A 12,064-nucleotide genomic window follows, 5' to 3' on the forward strand; every position below is an offset into this window, starting at 1 on the left:
ATTATAAATTTTAAATAGTCTTCTTCTGTCAAATATCAAATTGAGTGAACGAATGATTGAATAAATTAATGAGTTAGTTAATAACTGAATGAAAAATAGATAATGAATGAATGAATGTGCTAATGTATGTACTTGTACATTCTTTTGGCATATTTAGACATGAGCAAATGTTTAGAAAGGTAGAGGGCCATCAGCCGTGTTAGCAAGCTAAAATGTTGGCGATGCCCTTAGTAAAAACAGGATAAAGTAAGATTGAATTTTATGAAACTGATCAGAAGTGGAACGACTTTCAAAGAAGTTTCGACATGACAGGATGAACATTTGGAGGAGTCCGACTTCGAATGCTGTCAAGGTTCTCGCCTTCTCCAGAAATTCATCTCCATCGCAAATTTCATGTGCACATTTTCGTAATTTTATGACAATTTTATCTATATCTATTGCCCTCTGGAATAATTTTAGGGTCACCCTTTCCAGGTTATTGGCCGCGATAGACTTTATTCCAGCATTGCTTAACTTGTTAGCTGATGGCGGCCAGCAACTTGGATGGGTGACCATAAAATTGTATTATTCATCTGAATGAACGTCTATACAAATAATATATATATATATATATATATATATATATACAAATAATATATATATAGAAAGAGAGAGAGAGAGAGAGAAAGAGGTGAAATACATGAACATACATACATACAACATATATACATACATGAAACATTAAGACTATCATAACAGTAACAATTACAACTTAATCGTAGTAATATCAATGTACAATTTGTTAATTAACGTATGGGAATGAATAAACAATGAACGAATAACTTGCTATATACGTATGTTGTCACATAATCATATTTGAAATAATTTCTCATTTATGGAATTCATCTTTCTATTGTCTTCTTCATTTGCTTTTCTGGAAAAAAAATAATTATAGAGATAACAAAATTATTATTATTATAAATTATTATATGAAATACAATATTATCATCTATAGCACGGGCTGAAAGAAGTTTCCACCTCCATTATTATTACTGATTTATCAAGCTCTAGAAGAAGTGCAACTATCTCATATACAAGTTAGTTGCCATCATTCATGCAAATCTATCATTCGATCGCCATCAACATTTTCACCATCAACATACTTACTTTCATCATTATCATTAAAATACAGATCGTCATCATCAACGCTTTCATCACTATTGAATAATAATTATAATGAAGGTAATGACCATCACAATCAACACCCTAAAGATCATTACTACCTTACTACCGCCTCCAGATCCTGATAACGATAGCAAAGTGGCAACAGGGCTGTGATGGTGTTGTTGTTTTTGTTGTTGTTGCTGCTGCTGATGTTGTTGCTGATGTTGTATGTTGAATTTGAGGGCGTCGATTTCATCTTTCTGCGAGGTCAACTTCTCGTTCATTGTGGCCAGGTGTTCGCTCATCAGGCTCAGCTGCACCTCATAATTCTTCGTCGTCGTCTGCAACTCGTCTAACATTTTAACAATAAAAATAATAATAACAATAATAACAACAATAATAATATATAATGATGGTGTAGTAGCATCATCATTATCATTTCCGAAGCGTCATTATCATCATCATCATCAGCACGACCTTTCAGACGAGACATGACGTCATTCGAGGAAACTAGGTCAACTCGTAGGCGTTCCCTATCCAGGTTAGTCGAGGTCAGCTGCTTGTGGATAGCTTTACACTGCGTTGTAACAATTATTATTAATATTCATATTACATGTTATTTGATATTTCTTTAATTGACAAAACAGGAAAGAACCTCGGAATTGAAATATAGCGCTTTAGAATCGGCCAGCTGGAGATTAGCAATCAGTTCGCTGATCCTCCTCTCGTAATTTTCCATCACTATCTTCTCCCGCGTTTGGTCCCACTCGGTTTCTAATTCGACTTGTCGTTGCTGATGCTGCTTCTGCTGTTGTGGCGGTTGTCGTTCGTCCCTGTCTCTGTCCACAATGTTGATATTCCCTAACTGTGATAGGGATCATTAAAATTATTATTATTATTATTATTATTACTGCTACCACTACTACTGCTACTACTACTGCTGCTGTTGTTGCAGCAGCTGCTACTACTACTTCACAGCAAGCACTACCGACAACGAAATTAGTATTAACAACGAACGAAAGAAACAAAACAACGATGAAAACAACGATAACAAACGAACGAACGAACGAATTACTACTAACATTAGTATTCAATACTAGGCCTAACTCAGACTTTACCACATCAGTAGTACTGGCCAAAACAATTTTTTGGTCACGACTAGCATTAGAAGCGCCGTTAGTAGCAGTTGTTGTATTCGAAAGTAATGATGATGTATTAGTAGTAGTAGTATCAGCAGTAGTAGTAGTGGTAGTAGCAGTAGTAGCAGCATGAAGGTGACGTGTCGGTGGTGTCGATAATAACTCTTCAACTTTTTTGGTTAGCACCTCAACTTTCTGAAATAACCAATCAATCAATTGTTGTTATTAACTCAATCAACCAGTCAAGTCAATCAATCGGCCAGCCAGTCAGTCAGTTAAATAGTCAGTGAGATGGTCAATCCATTTCCCACTCACTTACTCACTCACTCACTCAAACAATCAATCAATCATTTAATCGATCCAACAGTCCAGCATTTTAAAAACTGTTTTTTTTTATGAGCCATGAGTGTCTCAACAGTTCTCAACGTATAAACATCATCTGACTGACTCGTCACACGACGATCGTACAACAAATAGATCACGCGATAGTATAAGCACGCACACACACAGACAGACACACACACACGTATACATACGTACGTACTTGAACTTCCTTATTAAATCTTGCGGTCATCAGTTGAGCCTCGAGATTCCAATGTTCTTTTTCTTGCTGAGCTTTTGTCAGTCTATCTTGAAGGGATGAAACCTTGGCACGTAATGATGATAATGATGATGATGATAGTTTTGTTGGTGTTGATTGTGATTGTAATGATTACGATGCCCGGCAAGCATGATGCGGAAATTCAATATCCAAGAGGCCAACAATGATGATGATGATGTTTTCATCATTATAACCAATCATCATCGTCATCACTGCCACCACCACAATCATCATCATCAACATCACGGCAATCAGCAACATCACCATCATCACTACTTGTTGCGTCAGTTCACTTTTACTCTCCATGTAGGCTACGATGGCTTTTTTATTCTCAATAGCAATGGAATGGGGAACGGAGTCAGATGGAACATTCTACATTAGGATATATATACATATGTGCGCGTGTGTATATAGAGAAAACTGAGATAGAGAGAGGGAGAGGGAGGAAAGGAGAGAGAGAAAAGGAGAAAGAGAGAGGGAGAAAGAGAGAGGGAGAAAGAGAGAGAATGTTTTGCTAAAGCATGTTGAGTAGAGTAGGTTCGAGATCCTAGAGAGAGATCCTTCTTTCTATCACCGCATGTAATGAGGTGTGATGGCTGATGCGTCGTACATTCGCATTTGCGTGTGTGTGTGCGTGCGTACTTGTGTGTTTACGTGGGTGTGTGTTTTGTGGACATCTGACATTTGATAGAACAAAGTTAAAGAGAAATAATCATAATTCTAATTAATTATATAATCAAATAGGAACATAATTGGTTGGCTAATTGGCGGATCGGACCTGAGATACAGCAGCCAAATAATTAATGGCCCTCTTTCTCAGTGCATTCAACAATGACGACGACGATAATGATGATGTGGACGATGATGCTGATACTGATGACGATATTTGATTGACGTTCAAGGACAAAAATGAAGAGAGCTGTGTTTGGCAAGTTTGAAGACTATTATCATTATTATTATTATTATCATTATTATTATCATTATTATTATTATTATTATTGTCATTATTATTATTATTATTATAAGTTGTAATAACATTAGTAGTAATATAAATAATAGTAATAATAGCAGAAGTAGTTGTAGTAGGAGCTACAGCAGCGGTAGTAGTAGCAGTAGTAGCAGCAGCAGCAGTAGTAGCAGCAGCAGTAGTAATTACTAAGAGTTATAAGAGTAGCGTCACTTTCTGAATGGAATGGTGCAATTTGATGATACTGCCATTCAGCCTTTCGTCCAGGAGTTTTATATTCTTGTGGCAAGTCGGCAGCTCTTCGACTGTCTTCAATTTTGCCCCAAAACTTCGAGATAAATCTGACGACGATGATGATGACGATGGTGATGATGATAGTGATGACGTTGGCGAGAGGTGAGGTAGCATGGATAATGTCAGAAATTACAAAGATTATCATCGTCATATTTATCAGAATCGTCATCAACATCACCACCATCACCATCATCATCAGCCCCGCCATCATCAATAAATATCGTCATTATCATAACCATTTGTCGCCTCCATCCAGTTAAAAATAGCATTTGACAATTCCAATATAGTAGCGTTTGATGATGACGACGACGATGACGATGTTGCTGCAGCAGTTGCTGCAGCTGCTGTTGACGATGTTAACGATGATAGGCAGCTCTGAATAGCGGTCAAGGTATCAGCGAATGAAATGAATGATTTATTCAGCTCATTAATATTCATGAGTAAAACAGACGTTGTTGACGATAGCATTGATTCCGCCTCCAAGCTGTCAATCATTAACAAGTTATGAATATTCTTGTTTAGATTATCATTAACATTGATATTCATTTATTCATCATCAGCATCGTCAACAATGACGTCATCGTCATCATCATCATCAACAGCAGTAACGTCATCATCACCATCGTTACCATTGTAGCTGGGATGATATGATCATCTTGACGTAATCAACAAAGTCTGACCATAATGACGACAATGAAGCCAGGCAGGTCTGTACATTCTGGAATGAATAATTTATACAAATAATAATAATTATTATTATTATTATTATATACTACATAATAAACGAAAATAACGAAAAACCTTAATTCAAAAAGCAGGCACTAACCAATGGCAGAGTGGAATTTTCATTGTTATCATTGTATAGGTCACACAAGGTTGCAAAACCTTTCCTGATTGGCTGGATGTAGGTTGGCCTTTCAGCCAATCGCAGACTCTGTTCTTTATAAACCTTAAATAAGTCAGAGTTCAACTTTGGGTCAATAGATTTGGCCTGCATGGCGTCGAAAATGGCCTCAAATGAGGTCATCATTTCTTCAGAAATGATTTGGTTGGCTAGGAAAATGAGGTCACGGATGTGGGTGGAGTCTATCTTTGATGATGAAGAAGGCGAGGGGTGGGGGACTTTCGAGAGATTGAAAATGGTGAGGGTTTCATCGGCTGTGTGCCAGGAGTGATGATGATGATGATGATGACAACTATGATGATGGTAATTACTTATTAAATTAATTTTAAATTATATTTGTATATATATAAGCATATATATCTGCATATACATACATACATACATACATACATGCATACAAACAAACATTCAGACAGACATACATGCATGCATGCTTGCATACTAACAATTATCAATAAAGGATATATTATCATTAATAATTTTCACCAGACGCTCATTCTCCAATGTTAACTTAGTCTGAACATTATTTAACTCTTTCTCTCTGAATGAATGAATGAATGAATGAATGAATGAATAAATGAATGAATGAATGAATGAATGAATGAATGAACGAATGAACGAGCAGACGAACTAACAAACAAACAAATCAATAAATGAATGAACAAATGAAAAGTTGGATGATTGAATTAAATCAACAAATCAATTCATAAATGGACGAACGAATGAACGAACGAACGAACGAATGAATGAATGAAAGAATGAAAAAATGAAAAAATAATAACAATTGGTCAGTTTTTTCTAATGTTCTCTCAACCAATGCAGATTGTTCAGCCAATTTGCTCTAAATAAATAATAATAATAACGATAATAAAATTATAATATTAAAAATAATAATTATTATTATTATTATTATTGACTTCTAAAGAATTCTTTTCCTCCATTAATTTCTTCATTTTATCTTCGTGGCCTAATTTCAAATCGTCCAATAGAGTTGCTCGTTTATCTAGGTCAGTTTGCAATGCTTTGATCTTCATCTCCAGTATTGAAATTTCGGAATGGTGTTGGTTATCAAGTTCTGTTACCTATATGTATGTATGTGTGTGTATATGTGTGTGTGTGTGTGTATATGTGTGTGTGCTTGTATGTGTGTGTGTGCTTGTATATGTGTGAGTGTGCTTGTATGTGTGTGTTTGTATGTATGTGTGTATGTATGTATGTGTGTTTGTATGTGTGAGTGTGTCTGTGCGTGCGTGATTTTTAGTACATTACTACAATGTTTGACTGAATACATTACACGGTCGGTGTCTTAATTCATTGCATTGATTACAAAACATCTTACCAGAAACACGTATAAAAATAAATGAATAAACAAAAATAAAATCTACTAACAAACAAACAAAAAAGGATAAAACTATTATTTTTATTATTAATATTGTTATTATTGTTATTATTGTTTTGGGACCTGCTTGTGTAGCCTAGCATTTTCTTCGATCTTCATGAATAACTCCTCATCGATAATGTCATTTGTGTGTTTGGGGTGATGATGATGATGATGATGATTTGATGATGTCAATAACAATGACGTAGTTGCCAATGACGACGACGATGATGACGTCAGTGATGACGTCAATGATGATGATAAGGATGATGATGGCGCCGATGATGATGAGTTTTTCTTTGTTGTCATCATTGTTGTTTTATCACGTTTTTTATTATCCAATTATCCATGGTACAGATAGAGAGAGAGAGAGAGAGAGATTGATTAATTAAAAAAAAGAAAAACGAATTGAAATTAAAGATAAAAAACATAAATAAAAATTATCATAATTGATAAAATAAAATTTTTATTAAAAATTAAATTGAAAAAACCCAAAAAAAACACACAAAATGTTCATTGAAAATTTAAAAAAATAAAAAATAACAAAAAAAAACAATGAATAAATGGATTAATTCCCAAAATTGTTAATAAAATTGTCAATTTTTTCACATAAACAGCCCGTTCCTACAAACCTTTTTACTTTTCCCGGACCCAACACTAATTAGTTCAGTCTGCAGAATGGTAACCCTTGACTCCAGCTGCTGATTCCTGAACGTTAAACTCTCCAACTCCTGTTCGTGCTTCCTTATCATCTGGTCCCTTTCCTTCAACTGCTCCTAAATAGTTTTTTTAATCTTAAAAAAATATATATAAAATTACTTTAGAAAAAAAATTAAAATAAATTCAAAATTAAATTAACTTTTAATCCCTGGCTGGATGACTGTTCATCTAGGACTGCTTTCTTTAGTACAGAAATTTGAGCCCTCACCTAAAAATTGAATTTAAAATAAAAAAAACATGAATAAATGAATCTTAATTATTAACAATTAACCTTCCTTAAGTTTTTAAAAAATGACTAATTCAATTAGAAAAATGAATCAAAGTAATTTCTGTCAATTTTTAGTTGAAAAAAATAAGAATTTAAAAAAAATCAATTTATTTTGGTCTTTTTGGGGGTGTCACAAAATCAATGCCAATCACATTCCAATGCTAATTTTATTTAGTATTTATTTTTATATTAAATTTTGATCCAAGAAAACAACAAATTAAATTATTTTTGACAATAATGGTTGACTTTTCTAATTGATTACTAAAAAATTGTAAACAGGCCTTGGCATATTCTGTGGCCAGAACTTGGTATTTCGACTGGAGATCGGCCATTTTTAAATCTCTAATCTGAAAATGAAGTTTAGGAATTCTCACCCATTCCAAAGTTTACTTTTCACTATAAACAACTTAATATTGTTTAAAATTGTTTTTTAACGAAATACTTTAACTATTTCAATTAAAAAACGCTTGAATAAAAGTTTAAATTTTTATTCCAAGCAAAAAATTATTATTTATCAAATGAATTTAATTAAAAAACTACTTGAAAGTTTTGAAATAGCTCACTACTAAAATTTACTTTTAAATTATGTTTGATATTTAAATTTTATAACCAAGATCCATTTTTAGCGGTTCACTTTTAGAACAGTGTTTTATGAAAGTTTCTGGTTAAAATTTTAACAAAATTACCATGTTCACTGCTTAAATTAATCAAAAGTTTGTAAACTAAAATTTAAAAAAGTTCAATTTTGAACAACAAAATGGATGATTATTTAATCGACGACGATCAGTTCAATTTGCCATCGACCTCTTCAGCCGTTCACCACCACCCAGCAAGCAGCAATTTCGGAAGTCCGGACAAAAGAAAATCACAAGATGACAAAAAAATGCTCACAATTATTAACGTGACAGATTCGACACCAATTAAATCGGCCGATCCCAGTTCCGGGATGATGTACACGTACCCTAATCTGGATTCTCCGGATTATCAGCAGGCCCAGCAGCAGACGTCGGACAACGTGCCAAGAATTTCCTACAAGATCACCGGCAATGAGTTTGCAAATAATGTCAAGTGCATTGTTTCGACTATCATCTTTCTAATTGTCGTTGTGGCCATTATTTTCGTGGCTGTCTATAAAAATCCAGGGATGTGATTAATAGAATATATACATTTTTATATTTATATATACATATATTCTATATTCTTGTTGTATGTTTTGTTTTTATATGTATGATTGCTGTTCAATTGATTTTAGCTTTACAATGACCTTATTTCAGCTGTATTGTTTTCATTTCATTTATTTTATAAATATATAGGAATGAATTAGAAATATGAAGTTTCTGAATCTTCTTTTGAAAATTAAAAAATTAACTGATTAATTAAATTGTTAATTAATTAATTTCTTCAATAAATTTAAAAAAATAAAAAATTCTTTATTTTGAATGAAATTTGTAAAATTTTCTGTTTTTACCATTACTGTTATTTTTCTCGTTGTTCTTGTTATTAATTTACAGTTTATATATATATATATATATATATATATATATATATATGTATATATATATTTATATATATATATATACAGTATTGTTTGAATTCTACCAAATTTAAATTGTCCATATATATATATATATATATATATATATATATATATATATATAATTCATACAATACTGTATATATATATGTATGTGTGTACGTATATATATATATACATTTTATATATATGTATATATATATATATATATATATATATATATATATATATTGAAACCGTCCATTTATAAAGACAAATGCATTGGTAAGACTTATGATAATTTTTGATTTAATAATAATAATAATTGTATAATTGTATTATCTTTATTATCATTTTGTTAAACACACACGTACACACACACGCATATACACACAGTCACACACACAATTTTATTATTATCTCTATAATTGTCGCCAATATTGAAATTGTTAACTAGGGAAATTGTATTCAATTTCTTTTTCCCATCAGCTAGTTTATGTACTGTGATTTTCGTTCTGTTGTTGATTGAATTTTGTTGATTGTTTTTTTTTAATAGTGACGTCATTTTTGTCGTTGTTTTTGTCGTCGCTGCTGTTTTTGTTTTAGTGATGTCGAAATTATTTCAAATTCCATTATTTTCAAGTTTTTTTTACGATGAAAAATTTTTTATGTAAATTAGGAGTGAGAGAGAAATTGAATTATAACATACATATCCGATAGAGAAGAAAGAAAGAAAGAAAAAATAGAGAGAGAGAGAGAGTGAGAGAGGTAATAATGATATTAAGTGTTCTTGTAGTTTTAATTAGAACTGTTTTTTATCATGTGTGTGTGTGAGTGTATGTGTGCCTCTATGTGTGTGTGTGTGTGTGTGCGTGTGTTATTACAGTGTAAATCAATAATGTAGTGTATAATTTGAGGAATTTGTTTGTATATTAATTGATATTTGCGCATTTTCAATGGTCTTTTGAGAAAAAGAAGGAGAGAGAGAGAGGGAGAGGGAGAGTATCAGATACAAACGCCAAATTTCATTTTAAGTTTTTCGAATTTTTTATACTTGCCGCTATTTTGAATTATTTTTGTAAGGAAAGTTTCCCAACTTAACAACATCCAAAACCTTTCATGTTGGTTAGTTTTTTTTTCTTTGAAAAAAAAGTTAAAATACGTGAATTATATACACATGCATACAAATACGCGTGCGTGTATGTAAGTGTATGTGTGTACATACAATATATACATATATACATACAAATATATACACAAAAATAATACAAACCCAAACCAATGTACAAAATTACGTACTGTCCAACATACAAAAATCTATCCAAAAGAAGCAAGTATGCACACATACATACAAATGTAATCACACGTACATGCAAATGTGCACACATACGAAATGACACACTTACATATAAAAATACACACACACATACATACATATACACATGGATGGAGCTGCTAGATACATGAGTGTGCGAGACCAGGGACATAGATAAAAGTTGAACTCGGAAACGATTGCATGCCTAACCACGGCTTGTTCATCAAAACGTGTTCATACATATATACACATACAAAATCACACAAATACATATAAACATACACATGTATATATATATACATATACGAATACTTTTAATAATAATATTAATTATTATTAAATTATTATAAAGACGTGATCAACTGATTATCGTTCGGACGATCCAATGCTGATGTCAATCAAGAGCAAAGCCCGCCCACACACACACACACACATACATACACACATACATACACACACGCATACAAAATGACGAATGTTTACAAACATTTGCACACAAATAAGAAGCAGTAAGCAAGAATATGACAGGTACAAATAGATGAATGAATAAACAGAATATAGGTATATATAATTATATATATAGATATATGCAGTGTATTTATAGATACGAATGTTTGATTGATTGATACAATAGAGGAATACAATTATATTGTTGCACGCACGCATTTGTATACAAATAGATCATCTCTACACGCACATACAAACATGCATACATTCTGATATAAATGTAAAAGAGTTGATTACTTAATAATTTTGATTCCATTTTTGTTTTTTTGGGATTTGTAATATAAATGTGAGTTTACATGCACTAAAGACATCTACAAACAAACCTTACGCTCGCACACACACACACACATACACAAATACATACACACACACACACACACACACACACACACACACACACACATACAACCAACAACAAACACATTAAACGTTAAATATAAACAAATCTCAACTGACTGATTGAACACACAAATTTTAATATATAAATTTACACACAGATACATACACACACACGCACATATATATATATATATATATATATATATATAAATGATGAATTTGTATAACGCTGACTTTTATGTGTTTACTATAAATAAATGCACGTTCATTTATAAGACGTATTTTGGCATACATATACATACAAACACATACATACATACATACATACATACATATTATATATTCTGTTTATATAACAATCATTGTGCACAGTGCATTAATATGAAGCTGGATTTTATTTATATGACGGTTAAATTATATTATATGTAGTGATTTCAAAATTATATTATTTTTATTATAATTATTATTTTTTTATATTTGTTATTATTATTCGGCGTGATTTTATCAAATTTCTAGCAACATACAATTTTTCGATTTAAGAGTCTGATAAATCAACGAAATGGAATTTAAAAATCACGAAAAAAGGTTATTATCATTATAAATAACCATTTTATTTATAATAATTATTATAATAATAATAACAATAATAATAACAATAATAAAAATAATAATGAAAATAATGATTAGTCAGACAATTTCAATATAGAATATAATATTACTACAAACTATATTTACTGCTGCTATGATTACTACAACTACTACTGAGGCTACTACTGCTACCACTACTACGGCTACTACCACTACTGCTACTGCTACTACCATTACTGCTACGATTACTACCACTACTACTACTACCGAGTCTACTACTATTACTACTGATGCTACTACCACTACTACTGCTTCTACTACAACTGCCGCTACTGCTACTACTACTACTAATGTAGTAAGTATACAGGGGTGTTTCAAAGTGATTTAA

General features: G+C 31.9%; 2 protein-coding genes across 2 annotated transcripts; one reads left to right on the forward strand and one right to left on the reverse strand.

Annotated features, from left to right (window-relative positions):
- Nucleotides 1-126: 126 nt before the first annotated feature.
- HELRODRAFT_194253 (hypothetical protein) lies at nucleotides 127-7,746 on the reverse strand (the record flags this gene model as incomplete). The annotated part of the gene is given in 17 exon segments (XM_009031264.1): nucleotides 127-623; nucleotides 643-913; nucleotides 1,263-1,495; nucleotides 1,621-1,720; nucleotides 1,799-2,008; nucleotides 3,160-3,255; nucleotides 3,662-3,802; nucleotides 4,064-4,191; nucleotides 4,381-4,519; nucleotides 4,971-5,302; nucleotides 5,495-5,589; nucleotides 5,831-5,889; nucleotides 5,966-6,082; nucleotides 7,059-7,202; nucleotides 7,286-7,354; nucleotides 7,418-7,421; nucleotides 7,661-7,746. The coding sequence occupies 16 exon segments, from the start codon at nucleotides 7,744-7,746 to the stop codon at nucleotides 902-904; spliced, it is 1,965 nt and encodes a 654-aa protein (XP_009029512.1). The 3' UTR covers nucleotides 127-623; nucleotides 643-901.
- A 425-nt stretch (nucleotides 7,747-8,171) lies between these two features.
- HELRODRAFT_181467 (hypothetical protein) lies at nucleotides 8,172-8,564 on the forward strand (the record flags this gene model as incomplete). The annotated part of the gene is made up of 1 exon (XM_009031265.1): nucleotides 8,172-8,564. One exon carries the CDS (start codon nucleotides 8,172-8,174, stop codon nucleotides 8,562-8,564), a length of 393 nt encoding a protein of 130 aa, XP_009029513.1.
- Between the last annotated feature and the right edge of the window lie 3,500 nt (nucleotides 8,565-12,064).

Source organism: Helobdella robusta, assembly GCF_000326865.2.
Source record: "Helobdella robusta unplaced genomic scaffold HELROscaffold_71, whole genome shotgun sequence".
Classification (NCBI taxonomy): domain Eukaryota; kingdom Metazoa; phylum Annelida; class Clitellata; order Rhynchobdellida; family Glossiphoniidae; genus Helobdella; species Helobdella robusta.